General features: G+C 45.4%; 1 protein-coding gene across 1 annotated transcript in view; it reads right to left on the bottom strand.

The window, feature by feature from the left end:
• The window catches only part of Sel1l3 (sel-1 suppressor of lin-12-like 3 (C. elegans)), a 113,206-nt gene that overhangs the window by 38,847 nt on the left and 48,962 nt on the right, over nt 1-25,397 (bottom strand). Inside the window, exons 10-13 of the mRNA XM_013008872.1 lie at nt 15,246-15,457; nt 12,086-12,265; nt 4,247-4,366; nt 3,400-3,540 (exon numbers count right to left, since the gene is read on the bottom strand). Of these exons, the coding sequence (XP_012864326.1) occupies nt 3,400-3,540; nt 4,247-4,366; nt 12,086-12,265; nt 15,246-15,457 (653 nt within the window). The remainder of the gene's footprint in view (nt 1-3,399; nt 3,541-4,246; nt 4,367-12,085; nt 12,266-15,245; nt 15,458-25,397) is intronic.

Raw genomic sequence — 25,397 nt, forward strand, 5'->3', positions numbered from 1 at the left:
TCTCCTGCCCGGGCTGGCTTTGAACCGCGATCCTCAGATCTCAGCCTCCTGAGTAGCTAGGATTACAGGCGTGAGCCACCAGCGCCCGGCTGGAGGCAAATTTAAACTCAGCCAAGTGGACTCAGGCAGGCATGTAAGGTACACTTTCCCACTGCTGAGAAAGCACAGTGACTCATACCTCCCTCAGGATGAAGGAGAAATACAGCTTGCCTGACGCTGTGTTTATGAGTCGAACTAAAGGTTAACTTACATGTACCAAGTTTCTACTAAGTTTTTATAACTTTCCTGTTAAATCAAACTGGCAAATCGAAGCCAAGGGGATGATGAAGGTATTTTTCAGAAGCGCATCATTACTTCTTCTAATTAGAGGGAAGAGAACATGGAAAAACTGGACAAGAAATGAAGTGGTTTTTTGGTGTTTTTTTTTTTTTTTGGCTGGCTAGGACTGGACTCATAGAATGTCAGAGCTGGGTTAGACTCGCCCTTTGTCTCCCCCATGTTTTGAAGGAATAAAATGGATCCAGAGAAAGTGGTTTATGTCAAGCCTCACAATGAAGCCGCATTTATATATTCCCATTTCCAGGCGAGGGCAGCTTCCTGTGTGCCTGCCGGGTAGTTGCTCAGTATACCTGCTAGCTTCCTGAGAGGACTTCTTACACAAGGGCAACGCACACTCTCCCCGGCTATGCGGAGAATCAGAAGCTGTCAAAGGAGATAAATGCCAAGTGCAGGGGAGGGAGGTCAGTTGCTACAAAGTCACTTAATTGTCACGTGGATGAAAGATGGGATGTATGTGACAGCCTTGGACAACCCAGGGCCACTATCCTACCGCCATTTTTGCACGCAGTAAGTTTTAGGGTGTCTCCACAGCCAAATGCGTGCCCTCCTCCTTTACATTTGGAAAGCCTGTTTTTCCATTTGGGGGTTCTTTCCCATGAAGTGCACTTAGAAAGACCACCTGGCCAGAGCTGAAATGTTTCCCTGAGATACCAATAATAAAGGCCTTCCTTTCCCCACCCAGAGATAACTGGGTACTCCAGAATGCAGAGCAAGAGGAAACATTAAGGTATGGAAAATGAGATCCTGAAGAGACATGTAGCTTGCAGAGTCATTTACTTATGCATTTGCCTCTCCCTCTAGTCTTGAAGCTCTTGGTAGGCAGATTTAAGGCTTGATTTTACTGTATTTATTCATCTATTTATTTTTATGCCAGTATTGAGGCTTGAACTCAGGGCTAGCACTCTACCACTTGAGCCACAGCCCCACTTCTGCCTTTTTGATAGTTCAATAAAGATAAGAGTCTCACAGACTTTCCTGCCTGGGTTGACTTTGAACTGAGATTTTCAGATCTCAGCTTCCTGAGTAGCTAGGATTACAGGTGTGAGCCACCAGCATCAATCAGCCCAAGGCTGGTTTATGCCTTTATCTTCATACTTGGCATAGTTAACAGCCTCAAGTCTGGTGGATGATGTCTTGTTTTGTGCCACCCCTATCTGCTGTCTTCTCCTCCAGCGTATGAATCCCCGAGGCCAGGGACCTGACTCACGCATGTGTAAGTCCCTCCATCTTAGCATTTTTCCGCCTGGAGTGGATGTTTACCGAATAAATACATGGATGCACTGGCATTTGAAAATTCAGAAATTTCTATGCAAATTCGATGCTTTGGAAGACAAGATTTAGGCTCTTAATTTGGAAACCATACCAACCAACAGGTTTTTCAGGCTTCAACGGGGTGTTCAGGTAGAAATGTCTCTAGACTCTTGGTTGTTGATTAATGAGTGGCCCTAGCTAGAGTTCTGGAGACAGGCCTGCCTACGTGAATATAGGTCATCATTGCTCAAAGACACACACTTCTGGGGGCAGCTGCACTCTTGGGCTTGGGTATAAGGTTTAAGGGTTTCTTTCCCACAGCTAAAGCTTTTCACTTTACAAGACTGGTGAAGATGCCAGGAGTTGGTAGCTCACGCCTATAATCCTAGCTATTCAGGAGGCTGAGATCTGAGGACTGCATTTCAAAGTCAGCCCCAGCAGGAAAAAGTCCATGAGACTCTTATTTCTACTTAACCACCAGAAAACCGGAAGTGGCGCTGTGGCTCAAAGTGGTAGAATACTAGCCTTGAGCAAAAGAACTCAGGGACAGTACCCAGTCCCTGAGTTCAAGCCCCCAAACTTATAGGAAAAAAACAAAAAGATTGGTGAAGATGAAGAATACAGCTTGGCCTGGATCCCTGTCCCAAGGGATCAGCAAGGCAACTCTCGATAAGTGACAAGGCCTTTCTGTGCCTCTGTTTCTATATAGACCATGATGTGGTCCACAGGTGATAAGACTTGGCTAAGGGGCTCTCGAGGTTCAAGGCATTTATTCATGGAACAAGCGTTCCTCAGTCGGCATGGATGACTACCTTTGGTGTAAGGCAAACACATTTTACAATCCTCAATGGACGCTGGTTATATTCTCGCATCCAATCCAAGATTATGACCATCATCCCCTCAGATGACACGTCTCTGAAGACATCCACGATTGCTATAGAGATGTTTTCATCCCTGTCCTCTGTCCCCAGCTCTTGCCAGCTCCTCCTTCTTACTGTTCCCTTGGTTCAAACCCAAGATCATTTCCATTCACAGGCTATAGGAATCTGGCCCAAATAAGCCCTCTCCCCGGGTGAGCATTCGGTGACAAGTCTGGTGGTCACTATGCTGCCCTGGGATGAGTGGCCACTGGGTGCAAACCAACGAAACACGGGCGTCAGAATGTCACAGTGCTTGGGAAATCACAAAGACTCTAGGTGCCACACAGAAGGTTGATGGGAAAAAAAAATGCAAATGGGAGGCGATAGAGTGCCTTCTTTGGAAGTATGAGGTCCTGAGTTCAAGCCCTAGTATCTCAAAAAAGAAAATAAAATGGAATCAAAAAAGGCTTCTTTTGTTCAAACTTGAGCCTTTGTGCATGCTGGGCAGGCAGCCCTTGCTCTGATTATTTTGAGATGGGGTCTTTTTTTTTTTAAGGGTAGACGGCAGGGCTAGCTCAGTTTGTAATCCCCTAGTTATGCTTCCTGCTTATCTGGATGACATACACACACACACACACCACCATGCCTAGTCTCTTCTGTTGAGATGGAGGCCTCATCAGCTTTGTTTCTGGGCTGGCCTGGAACTTCAGTCTTACCCATCTCAGTCTCCTGCCTGTAGCTGGGATTACAGATATGAGCCACTAGACTAGCCAGAGTAGTGCTTCAGGCTGTCTTGTCTTCTAGCATCCTTCCCTATCGTAAGTGACAGAAGCATGTGCTAAATGTCTTCTGTGACAGACTCCCTGCTTGCCTGCACACCCACTGGAAATGACTCAGGAAGTCTATTATCCAAATTACACAAGTTCAGCCCCAATTAAATCATTCTTACCTTGAATAACACAATGGCGTAGTCGTATATTAATGCAGGATCCTCTGTCTCCAGAGCCCCCTTGGCGTACCACTCGATGGCTGCTTCCGGGTTCTTGGCCACACCTTGCTGCCCCCAGAATAGCATCTGGGCTAATCGTTGCTTAAAGACAATAGCAATTTAGAACAGTGATTCTTCCTGTGCACATGCATGCAACAGAAGACTTTAAAAAGTGGGAGGACAAACCTGATATATAACGCTTTACACAGAGAATTAGACATATTTGTCTTCTAAAGCCTGAAGGTGGATGCCTGTAATCCTAGCTACTCGGGGAAGCTGAGATTTGAGGATCACAGTTCAAAACCAGCCAGGTCAGGTAAGGTTAGGAGAGTCTTATCTCCAATAAACTACCAAACAAGTGGGAAGGAAAGCTGTGGCTCAAGTGGTAGAGAGCTAGCCTTAAGCACAAGAGCTCAGGGACAGCACCTAGACCCTAGGTCAAAGCCCCAGGACCAGCACACACATACAAAAGAAGAAAAATCCAGCAGGAGTCTTGTGCCGCTGTCTGGGTGGGTGGTAAGGCTATGCTCTGCCCACGTGGAAGTCAACTGTGCTCCAGTGACCTGCTTTGGCCAGTGAAATGGCCGTACAGTAGTGGCTCACTGATGGATGAGCAGGGGCCACCACTCTACCATGACTCTGAAAGCAGGTGTAGAGGAGCCTGGTCAGCCTGGGCTCCGAGGGGCTGTGGGAGCAGAGCCCCTGCCCATCTCCATTACCTCCGTAGGATAAAGAAGAAATACACAGAAAGTGTTCGAAGGCTTTGGCATTTGGGAGGCTTTGTTGTACATCTTGGTCTCGCTTGTACCTGGGCTGCTGCGTTGCCTCGGGTGGCTTCATGCTTCAACCACATAAAGACATCGCCATCTTCTCTGGTTTGCACCTTGAGTACTTCATCATCTTTTAATCTGATGGTTTCCACGTAGGCCTACAAGGAAAGGAAGAAGAGGTGGAAAAAAGGGAGGGTGGGAGGGAAAAAGGAAGGGGGAGAAAAGGAGGGAAGGAAGAAGGGAGGGAAATAAGGAGGGAAGAAAGCAGGGAAGAGAAGAAAGAAAAAGAAAGGAGGGAACAAAGGAAGGAAGGAAAGAAGGAAGGAAGGAAAAGGTAGGGAGGGACAGGAGAAAGAAGGAAGGGTAAAGGGAGGGAAAAAGGAGGGAGGAAAAGGAGTGAGGGAGGAGAAAGGAAGAAGGAAAGAATAAAGGGAGGGAGGTAGTGAAAGAGGAAGGGAGGGAAGAACGGAGGAAAGGATTCAAATGGTTATGGCATGCAAAGAACACGACTTGTTTTAAAACCAGCAGTTGTTAAACAAAAGCATATGAATAATTGAAATATGAGGCATGCCTACAATGCCACAAGATCAAATTCTTTGAAACAAATGTCTCACATCTCACATCTCGTATATGTATATGGGCATTTGTTCTTATCGAAATGTTTGCTTTGGAATGAAGCATTCCTCCCCCCCACCCTCCCCCCACACTTCTGTTTCTATTATTCAAGCTTGTTCAGAAGTTCACTGCTGTTACTCACCTCAGTGCTAGCTCGATCTCTGCTACTCTCTCTTTCTCTCTCTCTCTCTCTTTCACACACACACATACACATCAAAGAGGTAAATCAATATTTTCTGAGTATCCCTTTAATTTTTCATCCCCAAATACGCCTACCCATTTTATTTTTGCAGGCTTTGTTTCAGATACTGTGTGTGTGTTACATTTTTATTATCTTTCAGTAGTTGTACTAAAGGCTTACCCTCCAACAAATCAGTTTATAAGTACCAGGCATTTTGATCATCTTTTGGTATTTCTAGCAAATTTTAAATCTATTCTGAAAAGAAGTGGGCATGTTAGCTCTGAGAATTAAAAAAAAAATACTCTGGAGATGAACATTCACAGAGCGACTTGAATTTGTGCCCAAGCTTCTAGCTATTTGACGCCTTTGAAGAAAATAAATTCATTTTGGTGTATCCACTGTGGCTGTTTATTAGAAATCTGGTCCCTTTGTTTCATGGTTTCTCCTTCCGCATAGTGAAGGCCATGGAACCTTCCACAAGGGGACCCTGGAGAGTGTTTTCTGTACCCGCACAGGCCATAGGCAGGTGTGGGAAACTGCATTGGGTAGTGTGCAAAAGCAGCTTCAGAACAAGGAGCCAGGCTGGAATTTCCTTTGGCCACCAAGGATTGAGAGTCTCAACTCTCACTGTACCTGTCCTTCCGAATACCTCTCAGTGGCCTCTGCTTTGTGGCCGTGTAGGGTCTGGGGTCCCTTTGTGGGGCTAGGGGCCATGCTCTCAGAGAGTCTCGGAGCCCAGCCAGAATGATGGCTCACCTCAGGAGGTGACAATTAGAATAATTACAGCCACTACCTTTTATTGAGACCTACCAAGTACTGGGCATCTAACAATAGCTTTTTTATTTAATCCTCACAGAAAAGCTGTGACCTAGGTATGACTTCCCCCAGTGTCTAGGCAAACCAACCAACCAAACAAACAAACAAACAAACAAACAACCAAGAGCCCTGAGAAAACATGGAAAGCCAGTTGGTTGGACTCCAATGACAGACCTCTTCCACTCCCCTGCTCAATGGCGCCCCCTAGAGAAGCAGAAGCCATGTTGCTTCATTCTTTGTCAAGCGCATGGCTGTGGGTCTGTGTGTTGTAGGTTTGGCGTGAGCTCTTGCTTGGGGAGACACTGTCTTCTGTGAGGAGCCTGGGGTGGGGCCAGAGCTGGAGCCATTCTGATAAGGAACTGTCAAATGGGAGATTTTGTGTTTGGGTATTTTGCATTTTGGTTTCCCTGTTCTGTTTTCTTGCTATGGGTCCTGAATGAGCGGCAGGGAGGGTTAGAATGCTGTCTTGGCAGAGTTCATGTTTTGGAGTGATCCGGCATGCCTGAAGAAGCATCACAGTTGGTTGTGTGGACCACTGGCCTCTTTCCACTTTCTAGAGTGGTGGCATTGAATTTTTCCAGCAAGGCAGGGGCCTTGGGAGCTCGACCTTTCCTACCTGACCCAGGTGATTTGAATTTGAACTCATGACCAACTCTCTGCGGGCCTTGGGCCAGTTACTTCATTTAAACACTCCTTTTTTGTTGTTGTTGGTTGTTAGGCTTGAACTCTGGGCCTGGGGCGCTGTCTCTGAGCTCCTCGGCTCAAGGCTAGCACTCTAGCACTTGAGCCACAGTGCTACTTCCAATTTTCTGGTGGTTTATTGGAGAGGAGTCTCACAAACTCTCCTTCCCGAGCTGGCTTTGAACCACAGTCCTCAGATCTCAGCCTCCTGAGTAGCCAGGATTACAGGTGTGAGCCACCAGCACCCGGCAATGCTCCTTTTTTTGTATTTATAAATGAAGCGTTACCAGGTGCCGTGGCTCATGTCTATAATCCTAGCTATACTCAGCCTGGCACACAAACCTGAGAGACTCATCTCCAATTGACCACGAAAAACATTGGAAGTGGAGCTGTGGCTCAAGTAGTAGAAGGCCAGCCTTGGGGGCAAAAAAGCTAAGAGACAGTGCCCAGGTTCTCTGAGTTCAATCCCTAGTAATGACATATACACACACCAAAAAAAAGGGGGGGTGGGAGAAAGAAAGAAAATGCGAGGATGACAGTTTGGGGAGAGGGTGCAAAGGCCATACATCTGAAGAGCTCATACTACAAGCTGGGCTCAGATCAGTGTTGTACTGGGGACAGGGGGCGGGGAAACCAATGGTTTCACCCAATGAAATCAGGCTTAGGACTCATGGCAAGCCAGTCTGGAGTCCCTACTGCTTGCCTCTTCCCACAGGGGGTGTCTCAACATACTTGTAGGCTAACCAAGGCAGCTATCAGCACATGGCAGAGCACATGCCTGGGCCTGCTGAGAAAGTGGGTGACTGTCAGCCACAGGCCATCTGGAGACAGAATGACTTAAAAGGAACAACAGCCAGTTGTTCTTCCATCCAAACAGCAACGTGGTGGCCAGGAAAGAAGCCAGGTGGAGAAGAGGAGCAGTGGAGGGAGTGGGACAGGTCATGCAGCCCTGGGGTGCCAGTAGGCATCCAGAGCCCCCAAAAGACCAGTTCTGGGATCTTCCATGTTTTCTAGAGTCAGAGTCTGCAGAATGAGCAGCTGTGATTTTCCAGTCTTACACTGTGGGGTTAACATGTGCTGCCAGCTCCCAGGAGGCATAGTGAGTGGAAAGCAAGCGGTCCTCAGGCCCCACCGCCACTTCCATGCATACCAGGCGCCAAGGAGGCACCACATGGGCCAGGAGATGTCGTCGGTGCTGGTGCTTTTGCTTTGCTTGTGGCTGCCCAGCCTGTAGGCACCAAAAACAATGTTCCTGTCAGACCAGGTGGCTGCGCTCACTGATTTCTGGGAAGGCTGGGAGGAGGGGGAGAAGAAAAGGAGTAGGGAGGGAGAAGGCAAGAGAGCAAGAGAAGAGAAAGGGGAAAAACAAGAAAGAAGAGAAGGGAAGAAAGAGTGGAGAAAAGGAAGAACAAAAAGAGTGAGGAAGAAAGGAGAGAAGGAGAGGGAGACAGAGAAAAAAGCAAGGAAGAAAAGAAAGGAGAAGGAAGGGAACAGGGGAGGGAAGAAAGGATGGGGAAGAGGAAGGGAAATAAAGAAAGAGAACAGTGGAATGAGGGAGACAGAGAGAGAGACAGAGAAAGAGAGAGACAGAGAGAGGCAGACAGACTGGCAGAGAAGAGGAAGAAGGTAGAGGGAGAGAGGACAAGAAGACAGAAGAGGTCAAGCAGGTAAAAGTCCCCTGGATCTGGATCTGAAGACCTTTCAGCAGCCCCAGAAGCTTCTGCAGCTCTGCAGCTCTGAAGATTTGTGAGTTATAATGGTTCAGCCAGCATTCTGGGATCCAAGGAACTGCAGGCAAGAATGGGCAATTTCCTGGGCTCCATTTGCCCCACCCACCTGCACAAATGTCCTGCAGAGCGCCCCTGGCAACTGTGAGAGGAGCTGCCACCAGCAGTGTTCAGGGCTCCTCAGGAGGGATGCCCGTGCTTTGTACTCTCTTCCTGTGCTGGGGTATGCCCATGGAGTCCAGCAAGGTTCCAGGGGGGCTGTTAGCATAGCCCAGGGGGAGAGGATGAAGGACAAAATCAGGCAGTGGAGCGGGGAGCTGGTGGCTCATACCTGTATTCCTAGCTACTCAGGAGGCTGAGAGCTGAGGATTGCAGTTTGAAGCCAGCCTGAGCCAGAAAAGTGCGTGAGACTCTCATCTCCAATAAATTATTCAGAAATTGTGGGAAGTGGGACTGTGGCTCAAGTCACAGAGTGCTAGTCTTGAGCAAAAGAAGACCATGGATAGTGCCCAGGTCCTGAGCTCAAGCCCTAGGACAGGCAAAAAATAAAAATAAAAATAAAATAGGCAGTAATGGTGGGGATGAAGAGGAACTGGCATGTAAAGCTGGGGGGGGGGCGTGGAGAGATCGAGGATGACTTCCCAGTTTCAGCACCAACAATGGTAGAGGTGCTGGAGCAGGGTGGGGGGCAGGTGGAGGGTTGCTTCTAGGTGTGATGATGACAGATAAGGAAGTATAGAAAGATCCCAGCCAGAGATCAAGGTGGAATTCCACCCATGCACTGGGCGGCTGAAGCTCCCAGAAGATGCAGAGAGCAGAAATCTGGGTCTGAGCCTTGAAGAAGGACTTCTGGAGAGTGAATGAAAGAAATGATTTGCAATTTAAACCACAAACAAACAGAAACATTCCCCTCTTTCCGGTTCGTGTGAAAGCAGAGCCTTATTCCATCACAAAAGAGGTGTGCAGAAAGAGCTCTGATACAGAAGAAGGATCAGGGGAAGGGGGAGTTCCACAAAAGAGAAGATGAAACCAGAGTCTAGAAAAGGAGCTATCGACAGATCCTTGGTTTGTTAATTAGAGGTCTGGCTTTCGAGAGCTCCTCTTGGTAGCATTATGTTTGTGAATTAATAGATATCTCAACAAAAGGACATTTAAATCAATGCATGGCACCTGCTTAAATGCTTAAGAAGTCATTAATTACACATTCTTAAGAAAATGAGCTATGACACAACCCAGCTAAGTGTATAATTCCTATCTGTGATTCTTCATCACAGGACTTTTCAGCTGCAAGATGGATCTGTCCTGTTCATCTCTCCGCCCCCCCCTTCTGACCAATTAAACATTTCCTTTCATAATCATAACATTTCATATGCCAAATCTTCAAAAGAAAAGGAGCTTGTTAGCAACGTATCATTTCCTGCTGCTAATTCATGCTGGATTAGACATCTTAAAAGTATAATCTATACATACAGGACATTATTAACACATTCGGGTTTAGTGGAAAGACAAAGGCGGTATTATTTTGTGGCTTGATTTTGTAAAATTGTTTATATATATACATATATATATATATATATTTCAATATGGGGCTAGGGGTGGAACTCAGGATCTCTACCACTTGATCTATGCTCCCAGCATGCAGGATATTTGTAGTCTTTTTTTTTTAATTATTGATTAAAAGCCAAGCTCTGGTTCAGGGCTGTAATCCTAGCTATTCAGGAGGCTGAGAGCTGACGATGACAGTAGGAAGCCAGCCAGGCAGGAAAGTGCATGAGATTTTTAATTCCCCGCAAAAGCCAGAAGTGGCGCTGTAGCTAAAGTGGTAGAGCACTAGCCTTGAGCAAAAAAGCTCAGTGAAGGCCAGTTGGTGGTAGCTCACTCCTGTAATCATTGCTACTGAGGAGGCTGAAATCTGAGGATTGTGTTTCAAAGCCAGCCCGGGCAGGAAAGTCGGTGAGACTCTCCAATAAACCAGCAGAAAACAAGAAGTGGCACTGTGGTTCAAGTGGTAGAGCGCTTGCCTTGAGCTGAAGAGCTGAGGAAAACAAAACATAAAAACCCTCAGGGACGGTGCCAGGCACACCCACAAAAATACTGATTGCCAGATACTAGTAGCTCACACTTGTAATCCTAGCTACTCAGGAGGCTGAGATCTGAGGATCACAGTTTAAAGCCAGCCTAGGCAGGAAAGTCTGTGAGACTCTTCTCTCTAATTAACCACCAGAAAAACTGGAAGTGGCGCTGTGGCTCAAGTGGTAGAGCACTAGCCTTGAGCTGAAGAGTTGAGGGACAGCACCCAGGCCCAGAGTTCAAGCCCCACAAACGACCAAAAACAAAACAACAAAACAAAAAACAAACAAAAAAGAAATTACTTCCTATTAAGTTAAGGTCATATAATTCAATATATTTTTTGTGTGTATATGTCCGTGTGTATGTGTGTGTGTGTGTGTGTGTGTGTGTGTGTAAATCTGGAGCCTTGTGATTGCTGAGTGTGTGCTCTGCTACTTGACCTCTATCACTAGCCCAAACTAGGGTCAAATTTTGTCTATCATTCGATACACTGAAAGAACACTCACTCTAGATAATATACTAGAGAATTTATAGAATCCTTGTAGAGGGACCATCTATCTCCAAATAGCAAAGCATTCATTTTCTGCACTGTAGGTTTCTGGCATCATCCAACAGCACAGCTAGAGACAAGTGATCTGGCTCCCAGTTAGTCACTAAGCCTGAGATTCAATAACCCTGGCCTAGCCAGGCCTCCCCCTGGGCCTGTGCAGCAAGCAGGGCAAAGTCCAGCTCACAGCCCAGATCACAGCCAAATCCTGCCACACAGTTGCATACCACCCATGGCTGCACAAACCCAGGCTTCTCAATTCTCTCTGTATTTCCATGGCAGAGCTGAGCAGCTACCACTGCTGAAGAAGGCAAAAAAGCTTTTCTCCACATAGACAAAGCCCAAAATAGTTACCAGTTGATCCTTTATAGAAAAAAAAAAAGAAGAAAGAAAAGAAAAAACTAAAGCCAGTTCCTTGAATAGATCATTTGCACTTCTCAACTTGACCATACACATGTAATGACCACAAAGTCAGTACCTCACTGCTGGGATACCATCAAGAGGCAGTATGCCTTCTCTTCCGACTCACCCATCTTTCTTTCGTAAGAGTCTTTTATTCTCTGTCCTCCAGAGAACTCTGGAAACAAGCCACCGGTGAGTCTAATCTAACACATTATGGGATTTTTTTGGGGGCAGATCTAAGCCATTAATTTCTTTGCCAATAAGATTTGTCAATACGATTCAAGAGCCTACAAAATGAGGGGCTAGAGTTAGTGACCACATCCAGTCCTTAGTTCTTGCAAAGACAAAAGTGTTAAGCATCACGTGTGAGAGTATTATGCCAGAAGGATCATGGGATGGGGGCAGACATTTCTCAAGTGCCCATTCTTGGCACCTTGGCTGGGTATGGCGCTGGCTTTGTGAATTATAGAGCCTGCTTGCTCGTCACATGGTCATGTAACAGGAGCCCTGGGAGATTACTGCTTCCACACAATTTGACTCCATCCTTCTTAACATCTCCAGACCTTGCCATCTCCCATAATGTCTTGGGACAAGACCAGATGCTTAGATGTTTCTGGTGCCTACTTTTTACAAAATCAAAATCTGTCCAGAGCCAAATCACCCCTTCATGTGCCAGGGAACCGCACCCAGAGACAGGAAGGAAGCTTGTCTCTCTATTCGATTATGCATTTTCTCTGTAAGCCAATGAATAAGCCAGCCACGGGTGCAGACCCAATGAAATTGTGCAGGAAGCCCTGGTAAGCAGGCCCATAACCACCTCCGACCATCTCTGTCCTACCTGGTCTCCCTGCAGTGTGTGTTGGTCAAGCGGGGTCTTTGTGGCGATGTTGCTGTAGTAGGCATAGGAGAGTTCCCAATCTAGAGGATAGTTGTCAACCCCCTGGTAGTGTTTATATCCAAGATTCATTGAAGATAGTCTCTCACCGCCCTGGCCGCCAACCAAACTATATAACATGCCCTGTTAGGAAGAAATGAACAATGTGTTTCCCAAGATTGTTGCTCCTGGAGGGTCATAAAATGCTAACACTGAAAGTTCATGCCATTCTAGCTTCACTTCCCTTTACAAATAAATAATCTTAATTTTTTTTTTTTGGAATCCGGTCGTGGGCCTGAACTCTGGGCCTGGGCGCTGTCCCTCAGCTCTTCAGCTCAAGGCTAGCGCGATACCACGTGAGCCATAGCACAACTTCCATTTTTTTTTTCTGCTATGTGGTGCTGAGGAATCGAACCCAGGGCCTCATGCATGCAAGGCAAGTGCTCTACCACTGAGCCACCTGCTTAGCCCCTAATCTTAATTTTTTTACTGTTATCAAAAGGTGATGTGCAGAGGGGTTACAGTTATAGCAGTCAGTTTCACCCCTGCTTTCACTCTCTTCCAGTTTTCCCTTCCCATCTCCACCCACAAGGTGTATTGTGCATTTTCCACATGCTGTCTAGTGAGTACCACTGCTGCATTTATTCACCCTTTGTCCCTCCATTTCTGTGCCTACCCTTACATTCCCAAAGACATATATATGAACAAATACGACTAAAAAGAAAACAAAAACAGCAAAAAAGAAAAAAAATCTTGTTTCCATTTTCTGGAATTTATTTAAATAAATAAATCTCTTTTCTTGTCAGTTGTGGGGCTTGAACTCAGGACCCTGGAGCTGTCCTTGAACTTCTTCCACTTAAAGCTGGTGCTCTATCACTTTGAAGCCACAGTTTCACTTCCAGTTTTCTGGTGGTTAATTGGCGATAAGATAGACTTTCCTGCCCAAGCTGGCTTTGAACCACGATCCTTAGATCTCAGCTTCCTGGTTAACTAAGATTATAAGCATGAGCTACCAGTGTCTGGCAAATAAATCTTGAATAAAGAAGTTGACCCAGCTCTCTAATGGATTCTTAATTCCCAGGTGTTTGGTTTTCCTAATGTTTAACACTTAGAATGCTCTTTTTGTCATTTTTTGGTAGAAACAGAGTTCTTCCCTGACTTCTCTCAACACTGTTGTGTGCACCTTCAACTGTGTGAAGACCCCTGTACAAGAGCTATCCAGTCTATGAACTCATGATCTACATAACACATCTGTGCTCCAACCTTCCACAGTCAGAATACTAGTGCTAGACAGGTCCTTACAGACCAGCTGGTCCCACAATCTCATTTCATAGTTGAGGAAACAGAGGCCTAGAAAAGTGAAGTCATTTGCCCATAGTCAGTGGACAGGGCTAGATTTTCTACACCATTCCATTGGTGGGGCTGCCTCGGGGTCTCAGGAAAACATTCCATCAGTCAGGAGCATCTATAAATCAGAAAAGCAACAATGAACCAACCCTGGGGAAGTCTAAACAGAATGAGTTTCACCTAAACAGAGGCAAAAACCTTAAAAAAAAAAAATTCAAAAGGCGGTCATGTGAAGGTCATTAAGTCGATTTGGCTACCCTATTGGGTGCTACAAAGCTTTAGCACTATTTCTTGGTTTATCTGGGAGGGCGTTTCCAGATAAGATTAGCATTGGTAAGTCTGGGAGTAGTGGTGCACACTTGGAATCCCCACTATTTAGAAAGCAGAAATTAGGAGCATCAAGGTTTAAGGTCAGTCTATGGGAAGAAGTTAGGGAGAACCTATCTCAGTTAATAAACCAGGGTTGGTAGTTCATACCTGTAATCCCAGCTATGACAGTTATCATGGAGGCATACATAGGTGGATTGAGGTCCAGGCTGGCCAGAGGTAAAAAGGCTAGACCTCTAGTTGAAAATTAACTAAAGCAATTCACTAGGAGTATGACTCAAGTAGCAGAGTGCCTCCTGGCAAGCAAGAGGCCCTGAGTTCAAATTCCAATTCTTAAAAAAAAAAAAAAGAATTTGGACAGAGTGGAGCAAATGGCAATGTGGGTACGTAGCAGCCAATCGCCTGAGATCCTAAAGAGACTCAAGGCCTGCATCCTGCCGACTGCTTTGCCCTACAGGATACCATTGCCCCTTCCCACCCCCACCCCTGCAGAGGATCAGAACTTCACACTATCATCTCTCCGGGCCTTGGGGCTTGGGCTGGAAACACCAACACACTTCCCAGCTTCCCTCTCTGAGATGGTAGGTCACGGGACTTCTCCTCTCCATGAGTATGCAAACCAATTCTTCCTAATCAATCTCTTCCTATCTACATAATCCCCTTGGTTTCGTTCCTCAGGGGACCTCTGGCTGAGGCACTTACGAAGCTGGGATTCTAAATGTTAGACAAGTTGCATCATCAATTTCGATTTCAAAACCTCCCTCCCCACCCCACCCCCACCAAAAAAAATCGAGTAGAATGTCATTTCACTCTGATGCTAGATGGCTGGCTGTCACCATACTCTCTTAAGAGATTCAAATGGCTTCTCTTAGCTAAAAGTAAAATGGGATGAATAGGAAGCTCACAGTGAGCGGAGCTGCACATATCAGAAGCCTCTTATTTTCTTTTCTATTTTCTTTTTTCTTTCTTTTTGAACTGAGGTCCTGGGCACTGTCCCTGAGCTTTTTATTTTATTTTATTTTGCTCAAGGCTAGCACTCTACCACTTGAGCCACAGCACCACTTCCGTTTTTTTCCCGTGTATGTAGTACTGAGGAATCGAACCCAGCGCTTCATGCATGCTAGGCAAGCACTCTACCACTAAGCCACATTCCCAGCCCAGAAGCCTCTTATTCTGAAGGATTAGAATTCTGGCCATCCTGGCTCAAATGGTCCCTTAGATGATACAACAACCATACCCTCAAGGCCCAGAATGGAAATGGATGATGTTCCCTTTCTGCTCATTGGAAACTGACTATCCTATATATTTCCACAGCCCAAGGACATTTTTTCTGGGTGTAAAGACTTTTAAGGGACTCCAAGGAGCCACCACACGTGGAAGTCTAGCAGGGGCATTACTTGGCAAGCATAACCCAGTGACAGGTGCTCCTGGACCCCATGAAATACTCCACCTGCAGCGGGTCTCGGGGTACATTTAATCCGGTTTCATAGAAGACAGCGAGATAGTAGGATGCTTTATGGTATCCACAGCAGCTGGAATCCATCAGGAAGGGGACGACCGAGCTAATTTGGTGAAGCCCGTCCACGCTGGAGAGTCTCTTTACAGCCTGCTCAAATATCTTCCCACCGATTTCTAATACAGATTCATTTTGGCTCCTTGGCACTGTAAATAACACAATCCACAGTACACAAAATTAATTACCACGGGATTGACGTGGCTTGAGAAAGAAGAGGCAAAAGCCAATTAAATCACCTGAGTTATTGATACAGTTGGTTCTGGCATACCTTGAAATATACCACCTTCTGGGGACATAAATTAAACCCTTTGGGGATGCCGTGGTGTCATTCTGTTTAATAGCTTTTTTCTTTGGCACTAAATGACAGCCTAGTACCCTGGGAAAAAGGATGTGCCTAACATAGCTGAGAAAGTGCCTCGAGAGAAGAATTCACTCTGTGTAATTCACCACCCAATCAGGACCACTGAAACTTCCAAGAGCCTTTTTTCTCCCTTTAAGAGTCTCTGGAAAAAAAATGTGTCTTATCCCAGAAATAGTTCCCAAATAGTTCTCAAAATTTTGGGGACAGACAGACAGACAGACAGACACACACACACACACACACACACACACACACACACACACAATCTAATTTTGAGCTGCTCCTTCAGCATCTTTTGCTTTCTCGTTTGTTTTGTGTGGGTGGAGGGGGGAGAGGAGTGTTTGGTGGGTCTCTGAATTCAATAAAAAGATGGGTGAACTTTCATGGAAGCCTTACCATAAGGTGTCCAATATCTGGAAAGTAGCCTTTGCTAATTCTGTCATTTGATCTGTAAACTCTTATGAGGTTGGTCCTATTATTAGCCTCCTTGTTTTTTTACAAGAAGAGACTAAGATCTGGAGAAGCAACTCTGTAACTTGGCTAAAGTTACCAAGGCTGGCAAAGGGCAGTGGGACCAACCTTTCAACCCAGCTTTGTCTCCATCGCCCATAAAGAGCTTGCATGCATGGGGCTAGGAAGGTGGCTCAGTGGTACAGCGCTTGCCTTGCATGCTTGAGGCCCTGGGTTCGATTCTTCAGCACCACATAAGCCAAAAGAAGAGCTTGCATGCAATCTGTAATGCCAGTCCTGGTGGACAACCAAGTGCTGGTCTCCACCTGCACCTTTGTGCCGTGAAAGGAGTATTATGCGCACAGCTGCTTTAAGCTACATGATTCCTTTTACATAATCCTGCCACAAGTCTATAAACTGACCCATATCTAAGCAAACAAGTTTAATAGCCCCGTGATGTCACTGGTAGAGTCAGCTAAAATCTATCTTTGTTATTCATCTCTCTTGTTGATTAGTTCAGTCCAATGAATGTTTACTTTCTAGGTAACAATTTCTTTTTTCAATTTTTGTGCCAGAACTGGGCTTGAACCCAGGGTCTGGAGATGTCCCTTAGATTTTTGCTCAACATTCATACTCTACTACTTGAGTCATGCCTCTACTTCTGGCTTTTAGGTGGTTAACTGAAGACAAAAGTATCTCAGATTTATCTACTGGGGTTGGTTTTGAATCTTGATCCTCACATCTCAGCCTCCTCTGTAAGTAGGATTACAGGCATGAGCCCCTAAGCACCCAGGTAACTAGGCAACAGTTTTGCAGGTGTCATGTTAACAAAAGACCAGACAGGATCCAACATATGTTATTTACATGTAACTTACATCCTAAGCTACACGTAAATAATGTCAGCTTGAATGTTAAATATCAACACAAACTAAAATTTCACCTGCCTAAAATCTGTTGCATGTGACATTTTCCCATTTTTCTTTATTCTATTCAAAATAAAAGTGTTATTTAAAAAAAAATTTAGGTGGCAACAAGAGACTCACTACTTGGACAAAGAAGGAGGGGAGAGGAGTTGCCCGATATAGGCAAGTTTGGGGTTCATTTATTTGAGGTCAGTTCCCTTGCAGAAGTCCTTGTAGATGTCAGAGATCAAGTTCAGAAAGGGCAGGGGGAGGGAGTGAAAGCTGATCATGAGCAGGTGCTGGTCCCTGTGGACACAAAGGTGGACGGGGCTGACCCTGAAAGGGGGACACTGTGTTTGTCCTGACAGACTCCGGGCTGTGGGGCCAAAACAAAACTCATCTTACTGAATGAACAGATTGTCCCTTCTTCTGTATTTCTTGTATAGCTGTTTGTTGCCAGAAAAAAATAATAGTAATAAAATGTGCTGTGTGCTGGTGGTACCAGCGGTTACATGCCTGTAACCCTGGTTACTCAGGAGGATGGGATCTAAGGATTGTGGTTTGAAGCCAGCCCAGACAGACAAATCTGAGGCTCTTATCTCCAAATAACCAGCAAAATGCCAGATGCAGAGCATGGCTCAAGACATAAAGTGCCGTGCACCGGCTGCTCATATCTGTAATCCTAGCTACTCAGGAGGCTGAGATCTGAGGATCACGGTTCAAAGCCAGCCTGGGTAAGAAGGTCTGTGAGACTCGTAATCTCCAATTAACCACCAGAAAACCAGAAGTGACACTATGGATCAAGTGGTAGAGTGCTAGCCTTGAGCTGAAGAGCTGAGGGACAGCACCCAGGCCCAGAGTTCAAGCCACATGAGTGACAAAAAAAAAAAAAAAAGTGTCAGTCTTGAGTAAAAAAGCTAAGTAAGAGCATGAGACCCTTAGTTCAAGCCCTAGTACCAACCCACACACACACACCAACACATAAATTGGTATGAAGCAACAACAAAAATCCAGAAGTTTCCTCTCCCTCTGCATATATAATAATTCATCTATATATGTACATATTCATTTTCTTTCAAAAATGGTCTATTTGCTATAGATTATGACTTTTTTTTGTCAGTTGTGGGGTTTGAACTCTGGACCTGAGCGCTATCCTTCAGCATTTCAGCTCAAGGCAAGCACTCTACCACATGAGTCACAGCACCACTTCCAGTTTTCTGAGTGGTTTATTGGAGATAAGAGTCTCACAGACTTTCCTGCTTGGGCTGGTTTTGAACCTCGATTCTCAGATCTCAGCTTCCTGAGTAGCTAGGGTTATAGGTGTGAGCCACCAGCACCTGGGTCTCAACTTCATTTTCTAAATTAATTTTATAGTATGAGGAGCTGTCAGAGCCTGAGAGATTATTCTTTTCTTTTTGTTTCCAGTGCTAAAAACTGAACCTAGGGCTTTGCATGTGCAAGGCTACTTTACAGCTGAGACAAATTTCCAGCCTCGGAGGCTTGTTCTCTCCAATGTTTCAATAATACCATCATCCCTCCGTGTCTGGGGTGGGGGAGTGGTTTTGAGATCCCAAGACCCATATATAAACTACGCAGTACTGGCATATGATGTACACATCCCTATAATGCACACATCCTTGTGTGCTTTACCTTTAAATCACATATTTAATACAATGGAAATGTTATGGAAATTGGTGCCATGCTATACCATTTAGGGACTGATAGCAGAAAAAACAAGTCTGTCCATGTTCATTATAGATGTAATTTTTCTCTGTGCATGTGTGTGGTTTTGTTGTTTGTTTTTTTCTCTCCCAATACTGGGGATTGAACCAAAGGCCTCACACATACCAGGCAAAGTACTCTACCATGGAGCTACTCCCCAGCCTGCTTTTCCAAATATTACTGCTTCATGGTTGATTGAAGCTGCAGAAGTTGGTAGAGAGGACCAACTGTGGTGCCCTTTAGAATACCTCATGTCCCCAACTCATTCTTGATTGTTTTAGACCTTCGGATTGCTTCCAGCTCTGTGTGTGTGTGTGTGTGTGTGTGTGTGTGTGTGTGTGTTTTGTTGGTCATGGGGCTTGAACTCTGGGCCTACACTCTTCAGCTCATGACTGGCTAGTGTTCTACCACTTAAGCCACAGTGCCACTTCCAGTTTTCTGGTGGTTTATTGGAGTTAAGAGTCTCACAGATTTTCCTGCTTGAGCTGGTTTTGAACCTGGATCCTCAGATGTCAGCCTCCTGAGTAGCTAGGATTACAGGCGTGAGCCACAGGTGCCTGGCTCCAACAGCACAGCAGTGGGCCACCTAGAATGCTTTTCCTGAACTCGCTCACCCCTTGGGACAGAGCTAAATGATAACATCCATCCCCATCTGAATCTGAGATTTCCCTTTGCAGAGTTGAGGCAAGAATTCCATCCCACCCAACCAACTGCCACAATCAGAAAGTCTCCACTAAAGGGTTGCAACATAAACCCTTCCTCTCTTAATCTGCGTATTTAGTTTTAAATGTGCTCATTTCAGAAGCCTCCCTGTGAACATCCCCAGCAAAGCAACACTGGCATTTTCTTAACGATTCATCCTTACCTTACCTGCTCTACTAACGCCTTACTAAGAGGCCCAGGTTTGTCTGAGCATGCCTGGGCCTGCACTTTGTGGACTCAGAGGAGAGACTTCAAACCAAATGAAGTTCTAAAGGAAACAATTGCCCTGCTGACCCCTCATACAGAACTCCAGAAACCGTTAATAGTAATGCCCAGGAAGCTGAGATTGCTGGGAAAATCCTTCACAAAGCTGAAATTCTTAGAACAAAAATAACTTCACAGACTGAAAGGACTTCATTATTTCTTTCCTATATGAAAACCTTTTACCACGACCAATATTGCCAATCAGTATTTTCTCTGCACAAGAATCTAAACAGTGTTCTGCACTACCAAATTTAATTAAAAAAAAAAAGTGATTCTAAAGTAAAATGCTCATTCAGCACATTTGTTAAAAGTTTGCATTTCTAATTGTTGCCTAAAATCAAAACCATGATGTCTTTTGGTTGGTATTGCAGAACTGGTGATGTGAAAGTTGGTTTAGTGAAACTGTTAATTTCACCCATCTGGTTTAGCATATGTATTTTTTCTTAGCTGATCATTAACTAAAAACATGCCTTGTTTATGAAGATCGATGGAGCCATAAAGAAATAAACAAACAAAATAGCTGAAGCCATATCTCTTTCTTTCTTTCTGTACCAGAAACTGAAAAAGAAAAGTTCTAGCCCTACCTATTAGCCACTACAATTGTCCAAGTAGCACAGTATCACTTATTCTGCCATTTTCCTGTTTTACAGTAATGCCATAAGGTCAGAATTTCTGGGCTCACTGGTAAAAGAGTAAAGAAGCAGACAAGAGAAGGTAGCCAGCCGCTTGTGGAAGGCTCCAGACAGGCCAGAGCTGCCGCTGATTGAGAATTCAGGAGAAAGACTCCTTCACTCCTTGTGAGAGGAATGGAGACATCAATAGGAAAGTCATTTTTAGTTTCAGGCTTCTGAAAGGTGTAATGCATTCAAAGTAGAAGTTTGAAAGAGGAAAAAAATTAAGAGGAGAAAATGTCACTTGACCACTAAAAGGCATACTCTTCATCAGGCTTATTGGTTTAAAACACACACATACACACACACACACACACACACACACACACACACACACACGGAAGAGCCAATGGCTCCTGCCTATAATCCTAACTACTGGGGAGGCTGAGATCTGAGGATCGTGGTTCAAAGCCAACCTGGGGAGAAAAGTCCACAAGACTCCAATAAACCAGCAAAAAAGCTGGACTACAGCAAGGTATCAGTGGCTCACACCTATAAACCTAACTACTTAGGAGGCTGAGATAGGAGGACCATGGTTTGTAGCCAGCCCTAGAAGGAAGGTCTCTAAGACTCTTATAATCACCAAAAAAAAATATGCCAGAAGTGGAACTGTGGCTCAAATGGCAGAGTGCTAGCCTCAAGCACAAAATCTCATAAATAGCACAATCAGACCCTGAGTCCAGCCCCAGGACCAGTACACACACACAAAAAGAGCTAGAATGGAGAGGAGGTGTGGCTCAAGTGGTAGAATGCCAGCCAGTCAAGGCCCAGTACTAGGATATGTGCATGTGTCCATGCACACGCGTGTGTGTGCACACACACGTGCGCACACACAGGCGCACATATACACACACACAGTCCATTTTTTATTTGCATGGTAATCTGGGAAGGTCTATGGATCCTAAAACTTAAGGAGATGGCTCAAATCTCTGCAAGGTAAGGTATTAGAACCTTTTGGTACTGTGCAAATTTCCCAGTTGGATGCATGTGATTCCCTTTCCTCTCTCCTTCAGATCGATCTCTCTGTCTGTCTCTGTCTCTCCTCCATGTTTCATTCTTGGTTTTCTTCTTCATGTATTGTTTAAAAAAAACAACAACTACAAATGTATGATTTAAAAATATTCCAGATGGCATTTCTTCAACAAATGACCATGAAAATAGCTCATAAAGAAAAACAGTATCCTGGCGCTATTCAGTAACATAACTGTATGTCTCCCATGTCCGTGCTCTGCATTTTAGGGTCTCCAAATAAACACTGCAATTGTTGGCACGAACGAAATTAAGCTTTTCTGGTGCAGCCGGCAACCCCTTGGCGTATTGCAAGGGGACATGTCTTCCCTCCTCAGCTCTCCAAATCTTCCCTCCGCAGCTCTGCAAAGCCTGGGACAAGAGGCAGACAGGGGCTCTGTAGGAACAAGGCAGAGGGTGGCAGGCCTGGGAGATGAGCCCTGGCCTGGATCTGGCCTCATCCCAGAGAACCAATGATTGGCAAGTCCTGGACTTCCTCTAGCCACAGGTACCAGTGCTGTGGGCTCAGCAGTGCCCAGTGCGGGGTGAAGGAACAGAAGAGAATAAACATGCTGGCCAGCTCACCTCAACTCTATCTCCTGTCCCTCTCAGACCCATGTCACTGCTCAGAAGCCTTGATCCCACCTGCCTGGGCCTGGGTCTTTTATGTCCCTGCTGTTCCCAATCCTCTTGCAGCGAGCTGGGCTTACACTGACATCCCTGAGGTCTCTCTGCAGCCTGGCCAGACATCGTAACTTCCCTTCGTACCAGGGATCTGTTCAAAGAGCTTTTGATTTCAAACCATTCAGTTTTGACAAGGATTGTATGACAGGAGAGTAGAAGAAAGAAATAGCCATCTTATAATAATGAACTGCAGGCCCACTAAACACCCACTATTCTAGCATTTGTAAAAAGCCCAAATGCTAATAACAGGGCAATTTCTACCCCAGGTAGAACCATTTTCCTGGAGAATCTGCAGTGTCCCCAGGAAACCACCTAGAGGTTGGCCTCTCCAAATGCCTCCCCCAAGTCCTGATGGGGCTGTTAAATGTCACATTGGTGCCAACCCAGAGCCCAGTGAATGCTGGCATAGAACATCAGACAATTCCCAGGCCATGCAAGGTGATCAGGATGCAGAGTGAGTTCTGGAAAGCCAGGGGGCAGGAAGGGCCTGGCTCCATCTATATGCATTACAGCCGGGCACCCCTGGGGAGTGCTGCCATCTTTAATTCAAAGGCTTGGGAGATGCTGGGAGATGAGGGAGAAGTCCCGTTACACATCTTACACAGTTACACATCTTACACATCTGAGTGGGAGATGCTGGTGAGACCGGCTGGGCTTCCTACGGCTTTCGCATATCAGCTGTCAACATTTAGCAAGCCTCCCCTTCTGGCCCCCAGGCACTTGGCAGAGAGCTGTGTGGGGGCTCATCCTGCTGTTCACTGTGGTTGCCGCAGGGCCTAGCACAGTGCCAGTAGGTACCCAATACACGGTCCCAAGCTGGATCAGCAATGTACCTTGGGGCTGTTCTACAGCTGGGCACCTGTATAGCTACCCGAGTACAGATAATAGGAAGCCAAGATCAGCCAGACCTACATTTCTGGAATTCTTCAATTAGTGAGTACGTACAGCCTGAGAAGGATTCTGGGCTGTTTTTGTGTATCATCGAAGAAGGCTGACAGGGCCCTGTTAGACCTGGGGACCAGGATTGTAGCTCCTAGGAGGGAACAGCCTCAGGAAGAGTGGAATAGAGAAGAAACATATAGAAGAGGCTGGGAAGGTGGCTCAGTGGTAGAATGCTTGCCTAGCATGCATGAAGCCCAGGGTTTGATTCCTCAGCACTACATAAACAGAAAAAGCCAGAAGTGGAGCTGTGGCTCAAGTGGTAGAGTGCTAACTCTGACAATGCCCAGACCCTGAGTTCACAAGCCCCAGGACTGGCAAAAAAAAAAGAAAAAGAAACACATGGAAGGACAAGATGTCCTGTGAACTCTTATTTTGTGTCAGTCCTGGGGCTTGAACTCAGGGCCAGGGTGCTGCTCCTGAGTGTTATTGCTCAAGGCTAATGCTCTACCACCTACGCCACAGCTCCACTTTCAGTTGTTGTTGTTGCTATTGTTTTGAGATTAATTGGAGATAGTATCTCACAGACTTTTCTGCCCAGGCTGGCTTTGTACCAGGATCCTCAGACCTCAGACTCCTGAGTAGCTAGGATTTTAGGCATGAGCCACTGGTGCCAGGCTTCCAGAAATTTTATGAGTCTGGACTTGAGCCATGACTTGGTTAGTGCTGAAGAGCAAATATTTGACCTGAGTTAGGCAGTTAGGGGTAGAAAGTGACTGGGACAAAGGCCCATCTTGTTGGAAACAAAGAAAGGACAAAAATTTCTTTTCTTGTTCCCCCACGGGTTCCAAGTCCCAGAACAAGTGCAAGGGCATAGACGAACACAGAAGCAGAAGGCAAGCCCTCCCACCTTTACCCAGGATGGGAGGGGTCCAACTTACATCCAATCATAGATACCCTTGACAGTGAGTAATCACTGCTTAACAAATCAAATCAAAGACATCTCCCAAGAGGGAGGGAACTAAGGACCAAATATCTAGCAGAAACAGACAAAGAAGACTTGGACTTTCCTTCATGGGATGACACAGGGGTTCCCTCCACACTTAAGAGAGTCTGCTAATTCTTCCTAGTTGGCTTCTTTTAACTTCAAATAAACTTAACTCTGTTTACTTTAAACATGTTCCTCCCCTTTTATTCTTTAAAGGGCAGAGAAAAGGACTGGACTGCTAGACCATAACAGTACAGATCTTGAACTTAGGTCTCCTGGGAGCCATTCCTCATTTTCTTAGTGAACCATTGACCTCACAGAGATATTCTGAGCACAGAAGGTACAGAGATCCATTATGCATTTGAAGACCACTCAACTCCTCAGCAAGCAATTACTGAAGTGAGGGCCCTTGCACTGTGTTTGAGGAGCTTGCTTAGTTTCTAGTGTGGAAGTTACCTTACTGTTCAGGGGTATTCCTATATGATGGCCAGGATGTATGCAAGAAGGGAGGGGCTGTGTGCCTGGAGAGAGAACCTGGGGCACTGTTGGTGGGAAGAGGAAAATGATGTGGCTGATTTGTGCTTCTATACTCAGAGCAGCATTATTCATGATAGGGAAGAGGTAGAAGGCACCCAATGAACACCAGTGGATGAATGAATAAATAAAATGGCCCATATACATACAATGGAATATTTTTCAATGGAAGGAAGTAACGGAAGGAAGGAAGGGAGAGAGGGAGAGAGAGAGAGGGAGGAGAGAAGGGAGAGAGGGAGGAAGGAATTGAGGGAGAGAAAAAAAGAAGTCAGGCTCAGAGAAACAAAGGACCCATGTTTTCTCTCATATGTGGAAGTTAGATCTAATTTATACATATATATGTAAAGATATTCAGGTCATACACATATGTATACAAACATATTGACTAAAGTATGGTATAAAGTATGCAGGGGAGGATTCTAATGGTGTGACTCCTTTGAACAACTAACTATTTGTCCTAACAAAGTGAATACAGGAAGCTGGAACTTGAGGTGTTGTTGGGGGAGGGGGATGAGGTCAAGGGGAGGGGAGTAGACCAAGGAAGAGAAGAGGGGTGGGCAAACACAGTCATAATATTATGTGTGTGTGTGTGTGTGTGTGTGTATGAGAGAGAGAGAGAAAGAGAGAGAGAGAGAGAAATGTAAACTGGCAACTTGAGGGGATGGGTTGGGGTGGGAGAGATGCATTGGGCTCATAAACTGACATGTTGAACTGAAACTCCTTTGTACAACTACTTAAAAATAATAAAAAAAAAAGAGGGAGGGAGAGAAGGAAAGAGGGAGGAAGAGGAGAAAGAAAGAAAAAAGAAAAGGAAGGAAAGAAGGAAAGAGAAAGAAAGAAAGAGAAAGATAAAAGGAAAGACAGACAGACAGACAGACAGAAAGAAAGAAAGAAAGAAAGAAAGAAAGAAAGAAAGAAAGG

Source organism: Dipodomys ordii, unplaced genomic scaffold, assembly GCF_000151885.1.
Source record: "Dipodomys ordii isolate 6190 unplaced genomic scaffold, Dord_2.0 Scaffold8, whole genome shotgun sequence".
Taxonomy (NCBI): Eukaryota; Metazoa; Chordata; class Mammalia; order Rodentia; family Heteromyidae; genus Dipodomys; species Dipodomys ordii.